Source organism: Agelaius tricolor, unplaced genomic scaffold (genome assembly GCF_023055355.1).
Source record: "Agelaius tricolor isolate 1412-34295 unplaced genomic scaffold, bAgeTri1.0.p SCAF_40, whole genome shotgun sequence".
Lineage (NCBI taxonomy): Eukaryota > Metazoa > Chordata > Aves > Passeriformes > Icteridae > Agelaius > Agelaius tricolor.
The window spans coordinates 1524638-1550360 of NW_027269300.1; the positions used below are offsets into that span (position 1 = coordinate 1524638).

General features: G+C 51.0%; 1 protein-coding gene across 1 annotated transcript; it reads right to left on the reverse strand.

The window, feature by feature from the left end:
* Positions 1 to 21913: 21913 nt before the first annotated feature.
* Positions 21914 to 24439, reverse strand: LOC139603676 (serine/threonine-protein kinase pim-1-like). The gene is given in 6 exon segments (XM_071454566.1): positions 21914 to 22336; positions 22338 to 22465; positions 22732 to 22908; positions 23136 to 23505; positions 23735 to 23785; positions 23900 to 24439. Coding segments are annotated over 6 exon segments (1689 nt in total).
* Positions 24440 to 25723: the final 1284 nt, after the last annotated feature.

Below are 25723 nucleotides of genomic sequence, written 5' to 3' on the forward strand. Positions count from 1 at the left end.
GGCCCCACAGAGCCATGGTGGTCTCTTGGTTCCATGAAGCCCCACGGTGTCACCATGGTATCCCAGAGTGTCACAATGGTCTCCATGGTTCCACCAGGTCCTCACGGTGTCACTGGGGTCTCCACAGGAAGGAAACAACCGAGCCCCAGTGTTCCAGGGGCAGACGAGGGGCAGCCACCAGAGGCCAAGGGCAGCCAGATTAGACAGTGCTGGCAGATTTTGTCAGGGAGCCATCCTTGCATATAGGGAATTGTAGAGGTGGAATAACAGTTTCGGACATGGATGCCTGGAGGAGAAGGACAGTTCTTTTCCATAGGAAGGAAAGCGTGGAACACCAGTGTTTCAGGGCCAGATGAAAGGTGGCCACCAGAGGCCAAGGCCAGACAGGCCTCTCTGTCCTGGCAGCTTTTGTCTGAAAGCAGTCCTTGGATATAGGGAATTTTGCAGGTGGAATAAAAAATTCGGCCATTTCTGCAGGGATAAGAAGGACAGTTCTTTTCCATTGGAAGGAGAGCACAGAGCTCAAGAATTTGAGTGGCAGAAGCAGAGAGAGAAGGCTCCTGAGAGTCCAAACCAGCCAGACCTGTTTGTCCTGGCCGCTTACATCATGGAGAAATTTTTGCATACATAGAATTTGGGAGGTGGAATCTTAGTTTTGACCATGGGCACCTGATAGAGATGGATGGTTTATCCATAAGAAAGAAAAGTGCGAAGTCCAAGTTTCTTAGAAGAATACAAGAGGTGGCCACCCATGGGCCAAGAGAGCCCAATCTGTCTCTCCTGGCACGTTTCATCTGGGTGAAATCCTTGGACATGGGGAATTTTGGAGGTGGAATCTCAGTTTTGGCTGTGGGCACCAGGACAGGAAGGAGAGTGCTTTTTATTAGGATGGAAAGCACAGAGCCCCAGTGTTTCAAAGGTAGATGAGAGGTGGTGTCGTAGACATCTTTTTCTGAAAATCCTTTCTTAGGTTTTTTTTTCCCTTCTGAGAAGCTGAGACCTCAGAAACAAAATGTAAGCAATGGTTATCTGCTGCTGTGGAATGCATCAGGTGGATTTTTGATTGGCCCATCTAGGTTGTTTATAATTAATGGCCAATCAAGGCCGAGCTATCTCGGACAGAGTCTGAGAGAGCTGCCTTTTGTTATCATTCTTTTCCATTCTATTCTTAGCTAGCCTTCTGAGATGAACCTTTTCCTTCTATTTCTTTTTAGTATAGTTATAATGTAATATATATATATATCATAAAATAATAAATCAAGCCTTCTGAAATATGGAGTCAAATCTATGTCTCTTTCCTCATCCTGAAAACCCCTGTGAACACTGTCACAAGGTGGCCCCCAGGTGGCCAAGCCAGCCAGATCTGTCTGTCCTGGCAGAATTCATCTGGGAACAATCTTTGCATATATGAAAATTTGGAGGAGGAATCCTGATTTTGGCCATGGGCATCTGGAGGAGAAGGGCAGCTCTTTCCACAGGAAGGAGAGCCCAGAGCCCCAGTGCTCCAGGGGCAGATGAGCAGCAGCCCTCGACATGCCAGGGTCAGCTGGACCTGTCAGGTGGTCCCCAGGTGTCCCAGCCAGCCAGGCTTTGATGCCTTGAGAGGCTGCCTAGAACAGGGGCTGGACAGTGTTACAGGAATAAAGTAGGGATTTATTAAAAGGCCTTCAAAGGATACACCTGGGGCAGTGCAAGAACCTGGCTGAGGGTACACCCAGGATGGACAATGGTTCACACATTTTCACATTTTTATAGGTTTTGGTCCATTTCCATATTGGGGTTAATTGTCCAATTACAGCTTCAGGTTGTGAAGTCCCATCCTCCCAGTCTGCTCTCCTCAATTCACTGTTTGCACTTTTTGGGCCTGAAGCTGCAACAGTGTCCTTGGCTCTCCTAGGTTTCTAGGTTTCCTAGTCCAGTTATGGAGAAATATTTCAAAGAGCTTCAAAAAAATTTATACTCCTATTTTAAAGGACGTATTTTATTACTGCTCTCTTTGGAGCAGAGACAATTGCAGCATTCTGTGATTGATATTGACCCAGGGTCTCTCCTCAGCAGCTCTGGCCTGCTCACAGAAGCTGTGCCTGGAGCTCTGACCCAGTGTGGACAACCTTGCTCCACAGTGCCCAGCCCCATCCTGTCTGTCCTCACTCCCCTGGGACCTGCTGTGCTTGGAGAGCTGGCTGCACTCAGCCTAACAGGGGTTTTCCCTTTTTGGGGTTTTTTGAAGCAATCTGAAACTCCTGAGTTTCTGCACTGAAAACGGACACATTCCTCAAGTGTGTGCCAAGACCAAGCTGTCACCAATAACATTCCCCTCACCCAAGGCAGAACTGTGCAGGAAATGTTTTAGACCTTTGGACTCCATGGTTCCATGAGGCCTTGCTCTGTGGCAATGGACTTTTGGTTCCATGAGGTTCTGTGCTCAACAGTGGTATCCTTAGTTCCAAGTGTCACCATGGCCCCTTGGTTCCACGGGGCCCTGCTGTGTCACAATGGGCTCCATGATTCCATGATTAATGCAAAAGCTTTGCATGAACAACGAGCAACACCATGGTCTCCTTGGATCTGCTTTGTCGCAATGAACAATGGGTTCCATGAGATCCCAAACTGTCACGATGGATATTTGGCTCCATGTGGCCCCTGTGTCACAAAGGACCCTTGGTTCCATCAGGCCCCACAGTGTCACAGGGGTTTCCTTGGTTCCATGTGCCCCAATATGTCACAGGGTTTTCCCTCTTCCTGCAGCAACCAGCAGCAAACCCCAGTGCCAGGGACAAGTGTCTGGCAAGAAGGAGCAAGGGGGGACATTTGGAGTGATGGATTTTGCCTTCCCAGGTCACAGTGACATGGGATGGGGCCCTGCTGTCCTGGAGATGGCTGAACACCAGCCTGCCCATGGGAAGGGTTAAAAGACAACAACCTCTGTCCATGGAACTGCATCAGCAGAGAGGTCAGGAGAAGGCTGGGTTTAAAAGACTCTCACCAGCACAGGAAACATCAACCTAGGACATTTTCTTGAAAGCTGACATTTTAGAGCATTCTTTTATACAGACATGGACCACCAAATACCAAGTTAAACAGGCTTTCTCTGTGCCCTGAGACCAGCTGGAATCTTTTCAGCAGTCTGTGCTGTTCCATCCCTTGCTTAGGGCAAGGATGTCGGATGTTTCAGCAGCCTCCATGCTTCTGGAGGGCTTCTCTTCACAGGCAGGCTCTAAAAGCCGAATAAAACATAACAGCAGTGTAAGGCACAGCACAAAGGAAGCACCAGGCTGATCAACACCGCCCTTGCAGTGACATTTCCCATGAGATCCTCAGCACCCTGGGCTGCAAACAAACCCCACTCGGGGCGAGCACAAGAGCCAGGCCCAGCGCTGAGCTCCAGCCCAAGCCCAGCAGGGCCTTGGAGGAGGCGGGGGCGAGCCCTGGGCCGGGCTCCAAAGGGGCCTCGGGGCTGGGGGCGATGGCGCCGAGCGCCCTGCCCATGTCCCCCTCGGCCCTGTGGCGCCACGGGGCCAGAGCCCGGTGCTGGGGCTCGGTCCCTGCTGCCGCAGGGGCGCTGCCCAGGGCTCCCCGCCTGCCGGGGCCGGGCCCGGGGACTGAGGGGCGGCCGCCAGCCGCAGCGGCGCCTTGTCCGGGCCGGAGAAGGGCTCGGGGCCAGGGCAGTGGCGGCAGCAGGGTCACTCCTCCGCCCGGGGCGTTTGCGCTTCAGCCGCAGCAGCACCGGCAGCTTCTCGGAGCTCGGCGAATGCCCAAGCTCGGCGGGGGCGGCCGAGCGGGGCCCAGAGGAGCCACAGTCCCATCTGGGCCCAAAGGGCGCCCGCTCAGCCCAGGCGGCACTGAGGGAGCGGCGCCGCCATCGCTGCCGCCCTCAGGGGAACCTCCGGAGCATTCACCTGCCTCAGACACTGGTGTATACAGCGGCATGAAAGCATCGCTCCTTCTCGAGGCTGCATTACAGCACACAAGTAACAAAATCAGATTTAGTCCAGATTTGCTCCTTCCCATGCATCATCTATCAAGAATCTACTCCAAGTGCAGTGAATGATCGGAGACACATCCATGTATATTTCTAGATCATTTATTCTCACACCAATTTTCAAAGTCCTTACACTGGTTTGAAGTGCCCGTGTCCTCCTCCTTATCCTCCACCTCCTTATCCTCCTCCTCCTCCTCCTCCTCCTCATCCTCCTCCTACTCATCCTCCTCCTCTTCCTCATCATCATCATCTTCCTTGTCCTCCTCCTCCTCGTCCTCCTCCTCCTAATCCTCCTCTTCATCCACCTCATCCTCCTCCTCCTTGTCCTTCTCCTCCCCCTCCTCCTTATCCTCCTCCTCCGCCTCCTCCTCGTTCTTGTCATCCTCCTCCTCCTCCTCTTCGTCCTCCTCATCCTCGTCCTAATCCTCCTCCTCCTCCTTCTCCTCCTTGTTCTCCTCCTAGTCCTCCTCCTCCTACTCATTCTCCTCCTCCTCCTCGTCATCCTCTTCCTTGTCCTCCTCCTCATCGTCGTCCTCCTCCTCCTTGTCCTCTTCATCCTCGTCCCCCATCTCATCCTCATCCTCCTCGTCCTCCTCGTCCTTGTCCTCCTCCTCCTCCTAATCCTCCTCTTCGTCCTCCTCATCCTTCTCCTCCTCGTCCTCCTCCGCCTGGTCCTCCTGGTCCTCCTCCTCCTTCTCCTCCTCCTCGTTGTCCTCCTCCTCCTCCTCCTTGTTGTCTTCCTCCTCCTCCTCCTCCTCCTCCTTCTTCTCATCCTCGTCCTCCTCCTACACATCCTCCTCTTCCTCTTTGTCATCCTCTTCCTTGTCCTCTTCCTCATCGCTGTCCTCCTCCTCCTTGTCCTCTTCATCCTCATCCCCCATCTTGTCCTCCTCATCCTCCTCCTCCTCCTCTTCCTCCTCCTCCTCCTCCTCCCTCCTCCTCTTCCTCCTCCTCCTCCTCCTCCCTCCTCCTCCTCCTCCTCCTCCTCCTCCTCCTCCTCCTCCTCCTCCTCCTCCTCGTCATCCTCATCCTATTCCTCCTTCTCCTCGTCATCCTTGTCCTCCTCCTCCCTTTCCTTCTCCTCCTTCTCCCCCTTTTCCTCCTTCTTGTCCACGGCCTCCTCCTCATCCACCTCCTCCACGTCCTCATCCTTGTCCTTGTCCTCCTCCTCCGCATCCCCTTCCTCCTCATCCTCCTCCTCATCCTCCTTGTCACACTCCTCCCCCTCCTCTTCTTCCTCCTTGTCCTCATCATCCTCCTCCTCCTCCTCCTCGTTGACAGAACTGGAGATTTTCTCCTCACTCTTTTCTGTGGAAGGATAAAGCCCAGCTGCCCTTTTCCTCTGGTGCCTCCTCCTTTCCTCATCTGAGGATGTCAAACTCACCAGGAGCAGGAAAATCCCCATTCCCTTTTTGCTTGTGGCTGCAGCCTGGAACATCCACTCAGAACAAAACCTTTCTGACAGCCCTGCTGAATGACACTGGCAGGAGGTTTGTGAGAAATGGAGAAAATTGTATTTTGATAGGAAATCAAGTTACAAAATTACTTCTTTCTGCCCCATTCTTTTTCAGTCAGTTCCAGTTCTGTTTTTCAGAGTGCCACCTTCTCAGCTGATTGTGTTTGTGTCCCCCTTTCTCTCCTGCCTTTCTCTGCCTGCTCAGTTTCTCTCTCAGCGTCGCCCTTGACCCAGGGCAACTCGCACCAAAGACCCTGCCCTGATTGAATTCCCAGTCCACGAGCTACAACAACCATGGGTGAAGTTATGAAGGCTGGCAGGGAAATGTCACTATAAGAGCAAGATCTTACTTGGTTTTTGGTCCCTTCTTTAAGGGCTTGTGCCTTCCAGGTCCGGAACATCTTTTCCTGGCTGGGAACTAGAATTCCAGCCCCTGGCAGTGCGTGCCATGGATGCCAGAGGGGCATTCCCGAGGTTCCCAGGGTGCTGCTCCTGCCGTGCCTCCCAAGGAGCTGTGCAGGGCCAGGGCACAAGGTCCAGCAGCTCTGTTGGTTCTGCAGTGCCACAAGGGCCCCTGGTTCCATGAGTTTCCCTCTGCCAACAGCGGTTCCTTGGTTCCCATGATGCCCTGCTGCTGTGTCACCATGGATATTTGGTGCCATGAAGTTCTTCAGTGTCACAATTGGCCTCCCTCACTCCATGAGCTCCCGCAGTGTCACAATGGCCTCCTTGGATGGGCAGTGTCACCATGGACCATGGGCTCCAGGCAGCCCTGCTGGGTCACCATAGACTCCTTGTTCCATGAGGTTCCAGGGGTGTCTGCATGGTCTCCTTGGATCCACAGTGTCACAATGGACCACTGGATTCATGTGGCCCTGCTGTGTCACCATGGCCCCTTGGTTCCATGGCACCCAGGGTCACAATTGACTCCTTGCTTCCACATCGCCCCCTCAGTGTCAAAATGGCCCCTTTGTTCCATGGGGAACACAAAAGTTTTGAGGAAACATTGAGTAAATCCTGCTTGACACACCTGGGAACATCTGTTTGCATTCAAGAGAGAGTTTAAAGGTGAGGATGGCACCAGCAGCTTCCATCTGCAACAGAGATCCAGGGAAAGGACAGGGACAGAGGATTCAGCTGCAAGACTCAGAGAATTCTGCTCCCAGAGATCATTTCTGCTCACACTGTCCCTTGTAGAAAGGTGACACCATTCCAGGCAGCCTGGACTGAGCAGGTGGGTCCTGAGTGGGGTTTGTTGTTCAGGAAACCTGCTCAGGCTTTTCTATTCTTTCCTTCCCAACAGGAAAACTTCTCCTGGACCTGTGTGCAGGTAGAGCCCCGAGGAGAGCAGGTGGGACATGGTGCAATGGGCTGGGACATGGAGCTGCAGAGCTCAGGGGACAAGGTTCTGTGCAGGGCATGGGAATGTCAGTCCCAGGTGGGCCATACAGACATGGTGAGGCTGGGGGTGAGGAGCAGCTGGTCCAAACAGGCTCAGCCCTCAAGGGGCTCATTATTCTCCATGGCCAGACCTCGTAAGGAGACATTCAGCATCAAGATCACCTGGGAAATGCTTCCATCCCCTCTTCTCTGATCTGGAAAATAAAAAAATACTCACTTGATTAAAGAAAAAAGTCATGAGGTACACTTTGAAATCTTCATCCTTAACAGAACTCCAAACAGATTCCAATCACTGCACAAGGCCTGGAGAATTGAAGACCATTGAAGGAAGAGAAAGAGCTCCTGAGGGCTTTCTGTACTTTAATCAGCCCCACAGTGGATTTGGGGCTGGGTCCAGGAGCCTCAGGAACGGAGAGAAGGATGAAGAAGCTGCTCAAGGAGTCAGCAGCAAAACTCCAAGTGCCTTGGAGCATGGCTGGGCCCCAGTGAGAGCAGGGAGTGCCAAAGGCTGCCCAGGGCCTGGTGAGAGCAGATCCTTGAGGCCAGGATTGCAGGGAGCCCAAGGCTCTGAGCAGGGAACTGCAATGCTGAGCAAGGCCTGGCTTGGCTGCAGGAAGCAGAAAGGCCAAGGCCTGAGCCCAGCCTGGGCCAGCAGGGCCTGTCCCTCACGGCTGCCTCGGGGCTCTTGGTGGGCCAGGGGGATGTGAGGGGCAGCAAGGACAAATGGCATCAACCTGCAGCCCCTGCCAGCCTCGCCAGGGAGGCCGAGGGAGAAGCAAAGTGCAGCCCCTGCCAGGAAAGTTCCTCCTGTGGGGCCTCCAGAGGCGCTGCCCGAGCCCAGGGCACAAAGGCCTGGCTGCCTGTGGCCCTGCCAGCCCTGCCCAGCCCTTGGCCATCTGTCCTGCAGGCTGTGGCCCCTGGGCGTGCTGCTCCTCTGCCCTGGCCGGCTGCACTCGCCCATCTCGCTGTCCCCCAGCATTTCTCACCCAGCGTTTCTGTGCCCTCCCTGGGCTCCCTGCACCCAGTGCTGCCGGCTCCTGGCACACAGAGCCCGGCCATGGCCCAGCCTCACGCTGCCACACCTCCAGCACCAACATTCTGCCCTGCGAGGGACTTTGCTTTCTCCTCAACTCCAGCCTGAACATTCCTGAAATAAATAGAGCAGATCTTTCTCCTTTTTAATGCCTTTATTAAAAATTAGCTCGGGTGGGGAGAACCAACAGGTCGTGCTCACTCCACCACTGCTCCCAGGAATGGCATGGGGGAGGAGGAGCAGTGCAGCTTTGTCTGCTGGTCTGCAGGCAGACCTGAGGCTTCCATCCTCACGAGAGGACCAGGAGATTCCCGGTGTTTTGGTTTGACATTCAATATCTTCTTTCTAGCTGACATCTTTTTAGGTTAGGGTGAGGGGTAAAAAGGGTCTTAGCGGACACTGGATTCTTTTCCTCACATCTAGGCATCACTTCAGTCTCTTAATTCCTTGGTGGCTCATTGTTTTTCATGGTCTGTCCTGCTAGGTTTGGTGAGGGGTTTTCTCATTTCATGCCAACCCTAATGTCACCCCTTCCTCACAGTCCCAGGTGCCATCTTCCAGGAAGCAGCAGAGTGATGCTCTAAAGAGTGGAATTTTAACCATCAACAAGGTAATTAAAGGAAAACTATTACCAACAGGGGATTACAACATGAAATTATTAACAACAAATTGTTATAACTCCAACTTGGTAGCAATTGTTTTAATTTGTGAGCTCTGCAACCTTTTAAAAAAAGGGACAACTTTTCTACTCATAACAGTCCCCCCTCTTTTTCTTTGATCGGGTTTAACCTTAAGCTCGCATCAACTTGCAATTTCAACTTGCAATTCTATGCAAGGAGCATAGCATTTCCTTAAGTTTTTTATTGATTATAAATTGCTTGAGCGCTCTGGTAATCATGGTCACTTAACTTTATTACCTTTTCTGGTTTCTTCAGGTTAATTTCTTCAGAGATCCCTAGGTTGGTCTGCATGGCAGATATTACCATTTTTAATTAAGCAGGGAAGTAAGCATGATAAAAAGAGCAAACCAGCAAGTGTACACACAGTGAAGAAAGCTACCTTTTTCCAGCAATCTCCTTTGAAAGTCCATAGTGGAATCAAGTGGAATCAAGTGTAGGAGTCTGTCCTTGGTTACTTACATATGCTAGTTCTTTTATTTCATTTGAGATGTTTCTAATGATTGCACTCTTCATCTCTAATACTGCCTGGAGCCTGATGATTCTGTTTTACATAGATATCAGGGTCCAATAAGCCCAGGACTCATCTTGAGCCCAGGTGGCTGGGCCATAAGTCTTGATAATTTTTCTTGGGGTCTGAACCTGGCTCTTACAATTTTGGATTCCCCCAATTTCTATTGCACTTTGCCTCCTCCCTTTGGTTTTTCTTAAATCATTGTATATAGGAATTCCTAAACTTGATCCAGATTCTTTGGGTAATAAAAAGAAAGCTGGTTTTATCATTCCAATGGTGCAACTGCCAGACCAGTCTCCTGGCAATTTAGTGTATGCTGTAGTACCACAGATCCAAAACAGGTGTTTAGGGGCCCCCCAAAATGTATGCTTAGGTTCTGTTGGACATTCCCAATATTTAGAAATGGCTTTCATTCCCCAAAAGGGGTTTATCCCTTCTTCAGTATACTCATAAAATTCATATGCTTCATGGTAGATACACTTGTTCTTTTATTTTCTTTCAACAGACCAAAATCTATTTGGATCTCTTGGGATCCACCGGGTAGCAGAGTTCTTTACAGCTAAATGGCTTTTACAGGCCATTCTTTTTACTGGTGTACTGTACCCCTTAATACTAAATTAATACTAAATTCTGAGTTATTCTGTATCCAGTTACAGATTTCTAATAGCCTTAGATTAATCTTCTCCCATGGCCAAATTTCGGTCATCTGGGTACAAACTCGACAATCAGTTAAATTTAGTTTGTGGCTAACTTTTTTCACTGAATCTATGAATAGGTTCTTACCTCGGGGTATCTCTAAATGGTCTTGTTCTTTTATTGCTTTTACTGTCTCTTTCTCTTTGACCTGATGTACCAGGCTTGCTTCAGTAGCATCACATTCAAGCACAACCAGGTTTCTCCTACAGGGCACTGTCCCAGGAGTTGCTGCCTAAAAGTGGTGGTATTCTGGACTATCCAATACATTGGGGGAGGTTAACACAATTCGGGTTAGAATTGGTGTGGACTCTAGACAAGGAGCTCACTTCTTCCTCCTCATAGAGGGGTTGGTAGCACTCACTGCATGGCTCTCTTGGGCTCCCCAGAGCACCACCAGCAATTAGAGCCATCATTACTGCTCTTCCCAAGAATCTGGTATAGGTCATCTGGCACGACCTGCCCACCCGGTCTTGCCTCTTGGGGAACTTTACCAAGAAGAAGCTTCCAAGCTCTTTAGAGTCCCTTCTCCCCGCTTCTCTGGTTAAACTTCTCTTGGTCCGTTCCTTACTCATTTTGGTTTCTCTTAGGGGAGTGGTCTGTAGAGGATTAACCTGGTGTCTTTGGAACTGAATTGGGGGAACTTAACCAGAATTACTTATTAATAGTCTTTAACTTTTTACAAACTTATTTTAAATACAGAACTGTCTTATAACACTTTAAGATAAGGTATGGTTCTGATACCAAACTCTTTTCTTATTCAGTTCATCAGTCTTTTGGGCTCTTCCTTTTGAGAGTCAACTTTAAGTCTTTTGGTCCTTTTATAATGGTATACTCAGGTGAATTAACTCGTGATGTGGTTGACTCCTGTCCTGAGTTATGGGGTGAGCCATGTGGAATCCAGTCCAGTGCTAGGGGGTGAAACTGACATTGAATCCGGCCCAGTGCCAGAGGGAGAGTGGTGTGGAGTCTGGTCCAATCCCAGAGGGAGAGTGGTGTGGAGTCTGGTCCAATCCCAGAGGGAGAGTGGTGTGGAGTCTGGTCCAATGCCAGGGCGTGAAACTGATGTTGAATCTTGGTCCAATGCCAGGGGGTGAGAGTGGTGTGGAATCTGATGATGTGGGTCCAACGTTTTCCTCTGGTCCGCACAGTCGAATTAGCAATGAGGAGTACCTGAAAGGAGCTTTCAAATATAGGCATTAATGGTCTACTATGATTTTATCAAAACCCAATTACTTGGATTAATGTTATGTATAATTTGTTAATTTCCCTTTATCCATAGCTTGCATGTTTCTCTCATCAATTTCTGCCTACTTTGTATTTTGCAAGGAGTTGTATTTCTGTTAGCTAACTTAACTCCCAAAGGGCTATCTTGGGGGTATCTTTTCTAGCATGCTTTTATTCTCCCATTTTTCTTGGCATCTAACTTACTGGTTTTCTGTTCAATTTTCAAGATCTTATCTATTCATCCCCTGCCTCTGTTTCTCACTTTCACTAACAGCTTAAATATCACTTTTCTTTCAACCCCTTGCATCTAAAACAAACTTTTTCCCCACACTGCTTTTCAACACAATACACCTCCCTCCAAGGAGATGTGGTAAAACTTACAATGCACAATCCACATTACCTATACTTTAATTCATCTACATTCACTCACTTTTATTTCTCATTCACCTTCACACATTCCTTCACACCCTCAAGACACAAAGTGGATCTTTATTGCCAGAAAATCACGGGTCCCTGTGGCCCCCCCTCGCCTTGGGGTTGGCCTCCAGCTCTCAGTATCTCCGGGCCTTCTGGAAGGGCCCTGGCTCTGGCTGCCTCCGGTGCCCGTTCACCTGTGAGGCTGCCTGCGTGTCACTCACGCTCTTACAGCTACGGCCCCCTCACACACCGGGGAACACTGGCCTGGTTTGCAGGTCACACACACTCTTTCTACTGCCCCCTTCCTACCTGCCCGGGAAGTTGAGGCTGACTTTGTTTGTGACTCACTCTCACACACACAAGACAACAATAAGCTACCTTTTACTTTCACATCACTTATTACAAGTTTGGTGCTACTGTCCAAGTTCTAGTGCTATTGGATATCCTTCTACCTAGCTGTTTTTGTCTAACCTCAAATGTTTTTGGGTATTTTACTATACTTTCTGGTACTTTGTTGAGACAGGACTTATCTGCTCCTGTATCCACCCAAAAATTCAAATTCTTCATTTAGGGGTCCCACCTCAATGTTTACCAAGGGCTTTTCTAGATGTTGCATCGGGTCCCCTAAAGTGTAAATCCCCTGACACCTTTAATCATCACCTCTAAGAACCCTCTCCAGGGCTTCTTGTTCCCTGGCTATTGTCTCATTGAGACTGAGCTTTCTACAAAACTTCCTGACGTCTCCTGCCTCTCCACAATAATAGCAGTGTCATTCACTCAAAGGGACTTGAGGTCTCTCTATCTCTCTTGTACCTGACAATCCTGGCCTATCTTTGCCTCCTCCTGGTGGTGGACCCACCCACCCCACACTTTCTTTAGCTATGGCAACCATGATCTTGGCCTTGGCCTTTGCTTTTTCTCCATCTCTCCTTAAATACACTTTCAGTGCTTCTCTTAATAACTCATTTATGTTCTTCTCTTGCCAGTCTTTGTTTTTTTCTAGTTTTCTCCATATATCTGGCCAAGATTTGGTAACAAATTGGACTTTTAGTAGCATTTGACCTTCTGTGGTGTCTGGGTCTATTCTAGAGTACAATTGGAAGTTCCACTTTGGGCGATTAAGCCAAGCAGCAGGAGCTTCATCCTTCTCTTGTGCCCCCTCAAATGCCAATTTGGTATTAGTTCCTTTGGGAACTGACTCTTTGATCCCTCGTATTATCAAAGACCTATATTCCATCATGGCCTTCCTCCCCTCCTCCTGGTTAGGGTTCCAGCTGGGATCTGTCAGTGGCAATTTCTGTTCACCTGATGGCACTTGGGACAGTTCTCTTTCTCCCAAATTCTTATGCCAGCCGCCCTAATCATCTGGACCTCTTCTGGGGAAAATAATATATTTAGACAGGAATTCATCTTCCCCCAAGTGTAGATATTTGGGCCTAAGAATTGATCCACTTGGTTGGCTATGCCCACTGGGTCCTCAACTAAATTCCCTAACTCTTTCTAGAATCTTCTCACCTCAGAAGCTGTTAGGGGAGCATTGACAAAGCCAACTCCTCCCACTACTCCTCCCATAGGAACTTCTCTGAGGGGAAAAAGTCTCTCTGCCTTGGAGGCCTTGGATCTGGTACTACAGTACAGCCCATCTTCAGACGCCATGCTACTAGTTTGAGGGATATCTGGGTTACCCTGAACTTTCTGCAGATCAGCAGGTGTATTTGGTGATAGCTGTTTACCGGGCAAGGAGGCATTTGTGTCCCAGCTAGGAGGAGGTAAAGGGACAGCAATAGGAGGGGGAGAAGAGCTTGGGTACATATTAAGTGGAGCTGGAGAAGGGGTGGAGAATGCAGCAGGTGGGGTAGGCAGGCACTTGTGGTGGTGCAGAAGGAACCAGAGGAGCCAAAGGGGGTGGTGAGGGAGTGGTTACTAGGGGAGATACTGGGTCTACCATAGGGGAAGCCTAAGAGGTAGAAGGAGGAATTTGAGCAGGCGGTAATGAGATGGCAGCCGGGGGAAGAACTGGACCTGCCATTTGAGGTGCCCGAGGAAGAGGATTATAAGGTGGAGGGGCAGAAGGAGGCAAATAATCCAGGGGGTCCCATCTTTTACCAATTCCAGCATCCTCTCCTTCATTCCCCTCTTTCTTCTTCTGTACCTTACAAATTCGCACCCCTTCATCCCCAATAGCGTTCTTTAAGCAGCAAGCTACATACAATAATTGCTCAGGATCGGTATCTCCTCGAGCTGTCAGACAATGACTCAGTTGTTGGCTCATCCACTTCTCCCTTGTCTCACACCAAGGCCATCCTCCTTGCACCTCTAATTCTGGCCAGACTTCTACACAATAGTGGATCATCTTCACCTTATCTAATCCCTCTGTGGCCTCTATAGAATGCCATTTCTCTAACAGTTCCCCCAAGGGGCTATTGGGAGGTATATTCCTCAGTCTCTTGCCTGTCTTTTTACTATTACACCCTCCCATTTTTCAGGTCTCAACAGAAAAAAATCCCAAAGGTGCCTCTACTGACAGGTAATCTCAAGAAAAATTTATTTGCCTGATGCTCAGGACTTTACACTGAAACAACTGCCTGATCTCTTGATTGCCTAACTTTACTAATGTCAGGTCTTGTATCTATCAGGACTTGAAAACACAAAACCCTGGCGTAAGAAGCCGGTTCGTGCCTGACTCCCCTCTGTCAGGAAAAACAACTGCCTGATTTCTAGTTTGCCTAACCTTCCAAATGTCAGGCCTCACCATATCAGGACTTAAAAACAAACCCCAGCTTCCTTTGCTGGGATTTGTGCCTGACCCCTTTGTCAGGACTGAATTTGCCTGCAGGGCTTGTGAGCTTGCCCGAACCCTCCTTGGGACTTGCAATCTGCCTGACTTCCCTCTGTCAGGCCTTTTGGGGGTGCGTGGCACTCATACAACTATTTCCTCCACACGCCCGGAGGGGGGGCCCTCTCTCCCCCTTAGGAGACGACTCACTCACGCTGATTCCATGCGCTTCCCCTGTTCCCGGCCGGGCCCTTCGCAGGAGTCCGGAAACGCGGCACTGAGGGGTCCACTCTCGCTCCGAGGGTCCGGCCCTCGTCTCACTCACACACACACTCGCTCCTCTCCTACTCCCGCCACCGGATTTCTCACCAGTCCGGAGCTCCTCAGCGTCACTGGTCCCAAGCCGATCTCTCTGGTCCTGATGGCCAGCTGTCCTCGAGGCCCAAGATGGCCACTCCCAGTGTCCTCTTCTGGCGTGGCTATCCCGGACAAAACCCCAGCTGAAATAAACCGGGCAGGAGACTTTTTCTGCTTATAATGCCTTTATTAAAAGTGATCAGCTCAAGATTGGGAAGCTCAACAGGTCTGCAGTCTCCATCGTCTTTCCCAGGGTGACTCAGAGGAGGAGGATCTGCGCAGCTTTTTCCATTAGGGGCAGAGCTGGGGGTCCAGCCCCTGTGGGAGCCTTTTGGGCATGACCCAGATGTTGATCTCTACAGCTTCTTTCTCTCTCTCTGGGTCCCGGTTTGAGAGGATTTTCTGCTCAGGGTGAGGGGCAACGAAGGTTTTCAGCATCTCTGCAGGCTCAGAACTCTGTTCCCCACGTCCAGACATCACTCCAATTTCCCAACTCTATATTGGCTCGTTGTTTTGGGGGTCTTTTCAGTAAGTTTGGAGTAGTAGCCTCTCATGGCATGCTGGTCCTGAGGTTATTTTGCATGCCCCCTTCCTACCTCTCGTCCCTTCTCCTCACTGTCTGGGGAGGTCCCCTCCCTTCACTGTCTCAGTGGAAGAGCCATTAACTTAGCCCTAGCCAGGACCTTTACTGATACAGAAAGAAGAACCATTAATGACAACGACTCATAATTATCATAACAAACAGGTAGCACTTTAGCAGCAACACTGGTCTGACTAGTTCTTGCAACTTTTTTCTCACAAAAAAAATTGGCAGATTTTTTGCTTATAAACACTCCTGAGCCTCTTCTCCAGACTGAACAAACCCAGCTCCCTCAGCTACTCCTCATGGGCCATGTTTTCTAGAGCCTTTGTGAGCCTTGCTGCCCTTCTCTGGCCACACTCAGCCCCTCAATGTCCTTTTTCCCGAGGGGCCCAGAGCTGGACACAGCACTCGAGGTGTGGCCTCAGCAGTGCCCAGCACAGAGGGGCAGGCGCTGCCTGCTCCTGCTGCCCACACTGCTGCTGATCCAGGCCAGGTGCCATTGGCCTCTTGCCCCCTTGGGCACACTTTGGCTCACCCTGAGGCGGCTGGTGACCTGCAGGATGGGCCACTTGGCCTTGTGGAACCTCACGCCCCTGTCCTTGGCCCATTGATCGAGTCTGTCCAAGTCTCACTGCAGAGCCTTCCCGTCCTCCAGCAGATCCACACTCCCACCCAACTGGGCATCTGCAAATTTACTGAGGGTGCTCTCAGTGCCCACCTCCAGATCATCAATAAAGATGTTAACCAGGACCAGCCCCAAAACGGAGCCCGGGAGAACACATTTCAATGCAGCTCAGGTTGCACAGTCTGCAGTTGGAGGCTGCAATGCCCCCACAACAGAAAGAGCTGCCATCCCTTGGCATTGGCCACACACACAGGTGCAGGAAAAAAACCTTTTACTAGGTGAATATGGCTGACAGAATGAGCTCTCAGGCACACCCTCCCTTTCCTTAATGACCTCAAGAAAAGGGATTTCACCTTCCAGCTCTTTGCACCATTGGATCCTCACACCATCAGAGCTGCACCAGCCTCTCTCATCCTTTTGTGCTTTCTCCCCACTCAAGCTGATGAGCAGCTTTGATAAGAAAAAATGCAGTTCTGCTGCCAACAAGGTGAGCCAATTTGCAAATGCAACTTACCCTGCCAAAAACAGCTACTGCCTTTTTCTTTCAGAGGTGAGTCATCAGAAGGAATGAAAATGTGTTGCATTTTAAACCAAAGAGGAAAAGAAACAAAAGAGATGCCAGTGTGGCTTATCCTGTTGGCTGCTCAGTTATTGCAGCCCTTTGCTACTTTACCATTTGTCTTGTTTGGAGATTGTGCTCAGATCATTCAGTTATGGGTGCAGAAGAAATTTAAAAAATCATAGCTGATTGCAAAATAATACAACTTAGGAAAATTTAAATGGATTGTGGAGTATTTACATCAGGGTGATGACAGTTACCACATAGAGACCAAAATAAGCCCTTTTAACAAAACTTCATTTCTATCCTTGTTCCTCAAGCCCTACTATCCATTTCTTTGGCTGATGTAGTATAATGTCAAAATACTGTTCAATATCTTGTATTGTTTATACTTTGCAACAGTTCTGTTGTGTTTTCTAAAAGTTCTGAGTATTTTTTAGTTTGAAAAAAAAGATCTATTATTTTGGTAGCAACATTGCAGTTCTGTGTTTCCTTTTGGTACTCAGCTGAAGAAATAAAGAAAAAAAAAAAGAGCAGAAAAAAATGCAGAGGTGGATAGTAGATCACAAGGAGCAAAGTTACAGATGAGTACATTATTACTGCCACTGCTTAAGAGCATCTCTCACAAAAAGCAGACTGGCTACACTGTCCCAACTCCATCATTTCAACTCTCCATGACTTGTTTCTTGCTTTGCAAAGCTGAGCTGATCCATTTTTACCTAATATGAATAACAACTAGTAATACACACTTACAGTTCTCTTGTATTACTGCAACAGCTCTAGGTCCCCTTCGAATTTTTTAGGGCAATTGTAATGCCACTCCTGAATTTAAACAGGTTCAAGATATTATTTGTAGCTTACTCTTGAAGGTAATTTGTAGCAAAAGTCAAAAAATTATTGCAGACGGTCAATAACTGGACTGTTATGTGTCTGGGATGCACACGATGATTTAAGTACTGCTTCATTCTGTGTGACTCCAGGCTTTGAGAAAGAGTAATCCCACTTGGCATTTGGGCTCCCTTTGGTCTCAGGAATTATGGATCCAGAGTAACTTGTTAGAAGCTTGTGAAAAAATGTCTCTGAAGTTTACAGCAGAGCTGAAGTGTACAGAAGGATGAGAATTCAATGAATAATTCAATGAATACTAAGTTTGAAAAGCATATCCAGTTATCCTACTGGCTATGCCCAGTTACTATCCACTGCTACAGTACAGTGCACAATATCACCAGGAAAATTGTGAATGTCATCTTCAGACATTCTGATCTATTAACACATTTTATTTTTGATCCAAGTTACTTTCTACAAATTACCAAGCTGTTTTGCCTTTTTGATGCTCTTGCTTTTTTCGTGTTAAGTATTTACATGTCTAACACAGGTGGCTCCTCTGTCTTGGTTTGGAAAGACAGGTGTTTGCTAAGGAAGGCAGGAGCCTTTCTTGAAATGGAAAAATGTAAATCCCTTCCTTCTGAATTGTTATGAATTTTAAATTAAGGGGGGCTCTCAGGTAAAAATATGGGAGCAGGAATAACAGTTCTTTATTAGGGAAGAAAATAAAAAGATAAAATAAACAATGCAGTAAACCAAAACAGCACTGACAGAGTCAGAATACAACCTGACACCCTGTGGGTCAGGGTGTTGGTAGCAGTCCAATTGGAATTGTGGCTGCAGCCCTCCTGGAGTGTCAGGTGTGGTTCTCTTGGAGCAGGGATCCTGTAGAAAGGTGTAGTCTTCCTCTGAAGATCCAGTGGAAGAGGCAGCTGCTGTTCTTCTGGGAAATCCAGTGGAGAAGCTGTGCTGGTGTTCCAGAATTTCAAGATTATATCCGGGTAGGAATGCTTGGCTCCTCCCTCTGGGCAGAGCATCTCCAATGGGATGCTGTAGTTCTTATCAGCCATGCAGTGACATTCAATAGCCCATTATCAGCAGATGTCTCCCCTGGAGGGAGGATTGGCTGTGGAAGAGATAAGGAAAACTGCCCAATTAACAGAAGACAACTGGCATACAGGTGGCAGATAGAATCCATACTGCTTGGCAATCTAGTATATCCTGAATCTGATCAAGGAACCGAAAAGGAGCTTTTAGATTTTCTAAGCTGAGGTCTGTTTTACCTGTTTCTGAAGCTGCAGTCCAAGAGCAGTGACAGAAAGGTTGCTACTCTGGGAGCATGCTTCTAGCTTGAATTTAGGCCTGAAGGCATTGTACCAATTTACAGCTCTTACAAGAGCTCTGTCACTGCACAGGATTTCCATAGGCATTACAACACAAAGAACTCCCTTTCCCCCCACAAGTTCTTGATGCAGCTTTCTGTACCACCCTGGTTATGTCCTCGGTGAGGGGCCTTTCTGCAAAAGGAGAAGGAGACTCTTTAGCATAATTGTGTTTTCTGTGGAATGTTTTATCATAGTCTATTAATATTCCCTTTCCCTCAGTTCCATAGCTGCTTACTACTTTCTAACTCATTGATTTTAATAAACCAACTAAGCATGCTGCTGTATTCTATTCTACTCTCCCTGTATTCTTTTCTACTCTCCCTATGGAGGAAAAAATATTGCCCATAAAACCTATATGCAACAGCTGCCTCAATCCAATGAAATGCAAGAGGAAACAAATGCCCAAAGAGCAGAAATCCCCAAACGTGTCACATCCAGTCACGGAGAAGCTGATGGGACAGAGCCATGTGGCTGGAGTATGTGTATTGCACTCTGTATTGTTAATTGACTGATGCTGAGTATTTCAGCAGGTAACTTCCAGGACTGTCCTGGTGGCTGTGATCCCAAATTACTCATCAGTAGCAAGTGAACAAGAACAGCCTCTAGGAACAAGGGCATTTCTGAGGCTCTTGCTTGCTGTGGCGGCAGGGTGGCCGTGGTAAGGGTGCCACAACCTTCCTGAAGAGCCTCCTAAGAAGGACAGCTCAGGGGCACAGGCACATCCTCCTCCCAGACCAGCGTGTGATGTTCAGCTTCCTTCTTCAGGTGACACGGAGAAAAAAGGCTGGAGCTCTGCATGGCGTTCCACAAAGAAGAAGCCTTTATTAAGAGCAGGGCACTCTGCATAGGGAGCCAGGGACAGAAACTCTCAGAACCAGGGAAAAACGGGATTATATAGGAAGGCAAGGAGTGGGACAAAACTGGTTACCAATGGGATAAGGGCTCAGGGGCAGAACACAAAGGGAAGGACCAATGAGTACTGGGGGATCAACATAAAGTTGCAAAGGCATCTGGGGGTCATATTTGCCTGCCCTAACTACACAAAGTCAGTGGGTCAGGAGTTGGCCCTCCAGGGGAGCACAGCAAGCTCTTCTCTGGCTGGATCTCTGGCCCCCACAACTCCCCCTTCTTTATTTAATAAAAAATCTTCTCCTAGAGACCTTGCAAGTAACTTCTTAGAACAGCTGAACATATATAAGAAAATAACAACATTTAAAAGGACCCAAAAAATATTTCTTAGGGGATCTTGGGATCTCTAGCTGGTCAGAGTGACCCTGATATACGTTAGAAAGTCTCTTTTCCCAGCCCGGCGCTCAAAGAAGGAGTCAGAGCTCTTCCGTTCTTGGTCTCAAGGTTGTTCATTGTATCTTAGCTATAAAATTCTTTCTCCTGTCCTGACGAGGTCCGCTCAGCAAGACAGTCAGAGGCATTCTGCCTGCCCCAAGGCGGTGTTATCTTTTTATACTAAAAACTACATGTATGATATTTACAATTATTTTACAATACCTATTCCTATGTTAGACAGTGAGCTTCTACTCTAGACCAATCTAAAAGTGCCAACATCACAGCAGAAGATGGAGGCCAAAAAGAAGAAGAAGGAGAAAGGCTGGACACGGCCCGATTGCTCCATCTTGCCCCCTGAATCCCCATTCTAGAAACCCCAAAAATCTATTTTTCACCCTGTGATAAATTAATTTTCATTCTACTTAAAACTTTCATGGCTCACAATTCTTCATATAAGATTGGTAATTGTTTTATCCAAGGGCTAAATCAAAGGCACAGGGGTCTTGGGCTCTCTGCCAAGGTCTCTGAGCCCCCTGGACAGGGGCTCAAGTCCTCCAGGGCAGCCAGAGGAATTTCCTGGGTTCTGACAAGTAGCCCTGTTGCAGTCCCTGCATACAAGCGTTTACTTGATCACTTTGATGCCAGGGAGCACCAAGAACTTGAACCTTCCTGGAGTCCAGCCCTGCCTCCCTATCACAGGGCAGAGGCAAAAGATGAAGAACCTGGGTGGTGGTTGAGCCAAATTGGCATTTTGCCATTTCTGAGTTCCTCCCAGCTTTTGCAGCAGGACGACAACCCCATCACTGCAAAGCACTTCCTTTTGCAAGGCACATGCAGACCTCACTGGAAGGGGCTCTTGAAGGAGCTGCTGCAGTTGGCAACAGGAGCTGTTGTTGAAGTTTTCACGTTGCTTAACCCCCCCTGCCAAATGCCATCAAGAGGCTGAGGAAGGACACAGAAAGATTACCCTGGAGAAAGGGAGACCAAAAGCTTGGAAAAGGAGGAAAGAAATGCTCCGATGATGACGATGACAAAAAAAACCCAAACAAATTTATTTTGACAGCAAATGAACACTGGCTGCCCTCCAGCCCTCCCAGGCTGGCAGGCTGAGCGGTGCCGTTCCCATGGCATGAGGTGCTGGCAAGCCTGCGGAGAGAAACCAGAGAGCCACGGTCAGTGGCAGCAGGCTCCTGTCCCCCTGTCCCACCATGGCCTGTGCCCAGGCCAGGCTGCTGGCTCTGCTCAGAGCCCAAACCTCCCGACCCATTCTCTGTTTTTAGAGAAGGGCAGCGTGGCAGGCCACGTTCCACCTCCTCTGCTTAACCATGGCACAGCAACCTCGTCAGCAGCTGCAAGAGCGGAATACCCGTGTGCCCGCTGCCGTCTGCCCGGAGCCCTTCTGCCAGCCGAGCTGTGGAGCCGGGTGCCCACCTCTGGAGAGCTGCTGCCAGGAGAGGAGCCGATCCCAAACCAGGTCCTCGTCCTTCTGGAAGGGGCTGTCCCTGCAGACCGTGGCCCCTGGGGCAGCGCTGGCACTGGACGCGCTCCACGGACGCTGCAGGCGCTTCCCCGTCCGGTCTGGGCACCAGGTGTAATCCTCCTGGGAAAACAAAAGAACAATTGCATGAAAGTCAATTCAAAACAAGACCTGGAAACAAGAAAAAGCACAAAGCTTGTCACTGTTTCACAGGCCTGAGGAGGGTCTGACCACTCCATGTGAGAATTAAACCTGTCCAGGGGTGGGGAAAATCCCCACCTTTCCTGCCCGTAAACGCACCCCTTCCTCAAGGGCCTGCAGAGCAGACCAGCTGGGGCACGGCTTCAGAACCCGTCCCCCCCTCTGCCGCCCCCCATCCACATGGATGGATGCTTTTTTCAGGCTGGCTGCCCCCGCCTCAGCCCGTGCCAGGCTGGCTGGCAGAAGCTGTCAGCAAGGCCAGGAGCTGGCTCCCCTTCCACAACATCCGTCCCCTGTCCCGCCAAAAAGCAGCTCGGCAGCCGGCAGAAAAATTAATATTCCCCAGCGCTGCCGAGCAGTGAACTTCTGGCATTTGGCCAGGCCGAGCCCTGCCGTGCCTGGAAGCACCAGCATTCCCGTGCCCCTGCGCCGGCTGGGGACTCATCTTGATTTCATCGGAGAGCAGAGCGTGTCCTTCAGGCAGGGGCCGCAGGCAAAACCAATTGGCTCTGCCCCGCCAGCGGCCAGCTCCAGGATGGTGTTCCCAGCTCCACGTTGTGCTCCAGAAGAACACGCCAGCTGTGCCTCGGCTTGCGGGGACATCACGATGCCATTGAGCTGCAGGGGGATGTTTCCTCTGTCCCAATCCGTGTCACCTTCACTGCACTGCCACCACTTCTCCAATGGGACGGGCAGCACGGAGCCGCTCCCTCCACAGCTCGTGGGGACCAGTGGAAGCAGCATCTCCTCGGCCGCGCTCTCTCCTCCGCGCCACGGCCGCAGGGAAACGCTCCGGGGTTTTCTTCCAGTGCCACGAGACGCGTGCTTCTGCTGCTTGCAGGGCTCCTGGATTCTACTGTGCACAGGGATGCATCTCTGCTGTCTCCTGGGCCAGGCACGGCTCCTGCAGCCATGAATGCTCAAAAAGGTCCTCCAAGCATGGCCTGTGTGTGGGGTCCATGGATAAACACCACCTGATGAGGTGCTGGCACTCTGCAGAGAGAAACCAGAAGGCTCCTGTCCATGCTCTCCCACATTCCACAGTGCCCAGACAACACCAGCAGTGCTCAGAGCTGCACCCAAAAGCTTCCTATTGATCCTCTCATGTGGAGGACCCCAGCACAGGGGCACAGATGCGACGTCCTCCAGCTAAGCCCAGGAGATCCACCTCCTCACCAGCTGCAAGAGCAGGATGCTTATGTGCCAGCTGCCCCTCCCAACCCCGTTCTTCCCCTCGTGCCTTGAAGGCGCATCCCCACCTTGAGACACCCGGGGCGGGAAGACGAGCTGGCCCCGGACGACGTCCTCATTGGCGTGGAAAGGAAGGTGCCCGCAGACCAGCTCATAGAGCAGGATGCCCAGGGACCAGATAGTGGCTGGCTGGCCATGGTAGCAGCCAAAGAGGATCCACTCCGGTGGGCTGTACTCCGGCGTTCCTATGGGACATGGGTGCAGCTCATCAGGCCCCTGCTGCTCCCTCCCATCCTCCTTCCCTCCCTCCCAGCCAGCTCCCATTCCACAACAGCCAGCCCCTGCCCTGCCAAAAAGCAACTTGGCTGCAGCTGGCTGAAGAAGGATTCCCCCTCCTTCCTTCCCCCCTCTTCCCCCTCTGCCAGCAAAGCGGGGAACTCAGCTGCCCGGCTGGGCCCCGGCTTGGGCTCACCTGACATCCGGGTGTAGAACGTGTCCTGGAGGATCGTGCCGCAGCCGAAGTCGATGAGCTTGGCCTCGCCCGTGGCCAGGTCGACGAGGACGTTCTCGGCCTTGATGTGGCGGTGCAGGACGCCGCGGCTGCTGCAGTGCCGCACGGCCTCCAGCACCTGGCGGAACAGCCCCCGCGCCACGGGCTCCGTCAGGAAGCGCCGCTCGTGCAGGAAGTACCAGAGGTCCTGACAGCGCTGCGGACGCTCCATGACCAGCGCGAAGCCCTCGGGCACCTCGAACCAGTCCAGGAGCCGCACGACGCCGCGGAAGCCAGGCCGCGACACCATCCACAGCAGCGCCAGCTCCAGGGGCACAAGGGCGCCCTTGCGCTGCGGGGGGACCGCGATGCCGTCAGCGGGGCCGATGCTGCGCCGCGCCTTAGGCAGCCCCTGCCCAGCCCCGCCGCGGCTCGCCATGGCCCGGCCCGGGGCGCTGCGCGGCCCCCGCTCACTCCACGCTCGCTGCCCTCGCAGCGTTCCGGCTGCCGCCCTGCCGGGCCTCGCCTCAGCCCCGCCCGGCTCCTCCCGCCGGCTCCTCCCGCTGGCCCCGCTCACTCACCAGCCGCGCCCACTCCGAGATGCGCTCCCGGGACACTCGCTTGATGGCCACCTGCGAGCCAAGGCGAGCGGCGGGCTGAGCTCGTCGCCCGCCGCCCGCCGCCCGCCGCCCGCCGCCCGCCGCCCGCCGTCCGCCGCCGCCCTCCGAGCCTGCCCCGTCTCTTACCGGGGCGCCGTCGGCGAGCCGGGTCCCGGAGTAAACGCTGCCGCAGCCGCCGCTGCCCAGCAGCGGGCCCTGCCGGTAGAGCTGCTCCAGGGGAGGCTTCTCCGCCCGTGCGGGCGGCACCGCGCTGCCGCTCTTCTGCCCGGGGCACCCGCCCGCCCGGCGCGCTGCTGCTTGCCGAGCCGCCCCGGGCTGCGGCGGCTCGGGGCCGGCGGCCGAGCTGGCGAGCGGCGGAGCTCGGAGCGGGGAAGCTGCCGGCCACGCTCTCGGCCACGGGGCGGGAGCCGGGCGGCAGCGGAGCGGCTGCGGGCGGAACCGCGGCAGGGGCTTCGTTCGGGGCCGGGGCCTCGGCCGGGGCTGGGCCAGAGCCCGCGCCAGGCCGAGCCAAAAGACCGCGATGCTCCGCCAGCACCCGAGCAAGCGGCTCTTCCAGCGGCGCCACAGCCGGTACGGAGAGAGCCCGGCCAAGGCGGAACCACGGCGGGCCGGGCAGGGGCGGGCACGGGGCGGCCCCGCCGAGGGGCGCCTTGCGGGACGCGGCATCAGCCGGGCTGGGAGAGGCGGAACACGGACGGCACGGCCCGGCACGGCCCGGGACGGGAATACAGTGAGTGGGAGGGAGAAGGGGATGCGGAGCGAGGGAAAAGTCGAGCGGAAAACCGATCAAGAGAAGCGCTGCTGCTGCTGCTGCTGCTGCTGCTGCTGCTGCTGCTGCTGCTGCTGCTGCTGCTGCTGCGGAGCCGCCGGAGCTCGCGGCCGTTCCTCCGTTGCCCCGTGAACCCAACAGAGGAGCCGCCGTGCGCCCCAAGAAACGAAAAGAGCGAAACAAACAAATCACACCCCAAAGTCATTCCTATTAGAGAAGTAACCAAAGAAAACAGTGTAGCAATAAAGAAGAGTGTTGGCTTGTGGCTTCTTTCTTCTTTGCGTGAGACGAAACATTTCATGGGTGTGATAAGCGCGTTCACTGGATTTAAGGATCATACAATTATTATTTTTTTATTATTATTATTATGCAAGCAAGAATAAGCAAAGTTCAGCGCTGAGCGGCCGGGAGTCTCCGCTCCTCTAGGCTCGCACCGTTCCTATCCCCAAGGTTCGCCTTTTATTGCCTTCTTCTCCCGGGTTCAGGGATGACGTGATCTGTCTTTTGCGCTTGCTCGTTCAGTTGCTAGGGGGTCTTTTTCTGCCTTCTGGTGGTCGTGGGATGAAGGCTCCAAGTCTTCCTCTTTAACCGCTGAGTGAACTTTTCTTTATAAGGCATATCTATACAGTGGAATTTTCAGAACACTATACGATTCCTGCAAGCCTAAGCAATTCTTGTGAGTTTAAGGATTGTTGTTACAGCCTTCCTCTGTGACCGCTGGGTGAACTTTTCCTTATAAGGTATATCTTTACCATGGAATTCCCAAAGCACTATACGATTCCTGCAAGCCAAGCAACCATGTGTGCCTGCACATTTAAAAATCAAGCGGTATTAGCTATTTAGTTATTCCTTTTATATTGTATAATTATTTAGCTATTGATTTAATTAATGAACAAACGTATTGCTACTTATTACAATCCCCCATTTTTTTTACCAATTTTTATCATTAAATCCTTTTAGTTTCTTCCTAGAGTGAAAAATGCATGTATTTTATGATTGCCTTTTCGCAAATATTAAAATGAATATTATATGTGTTGTGTTAGAAAGTATTGCTGTATTAGTTTTCTTAAGTACTGTGTTAAATATAGTTTTAGGTTATAAAAATTGTTAAAATAAAAACGATGCTATGTAGGATACTTTTTTAAAAAGAAAGGACTCGCAGCGAGATAGCAGCCACAGGA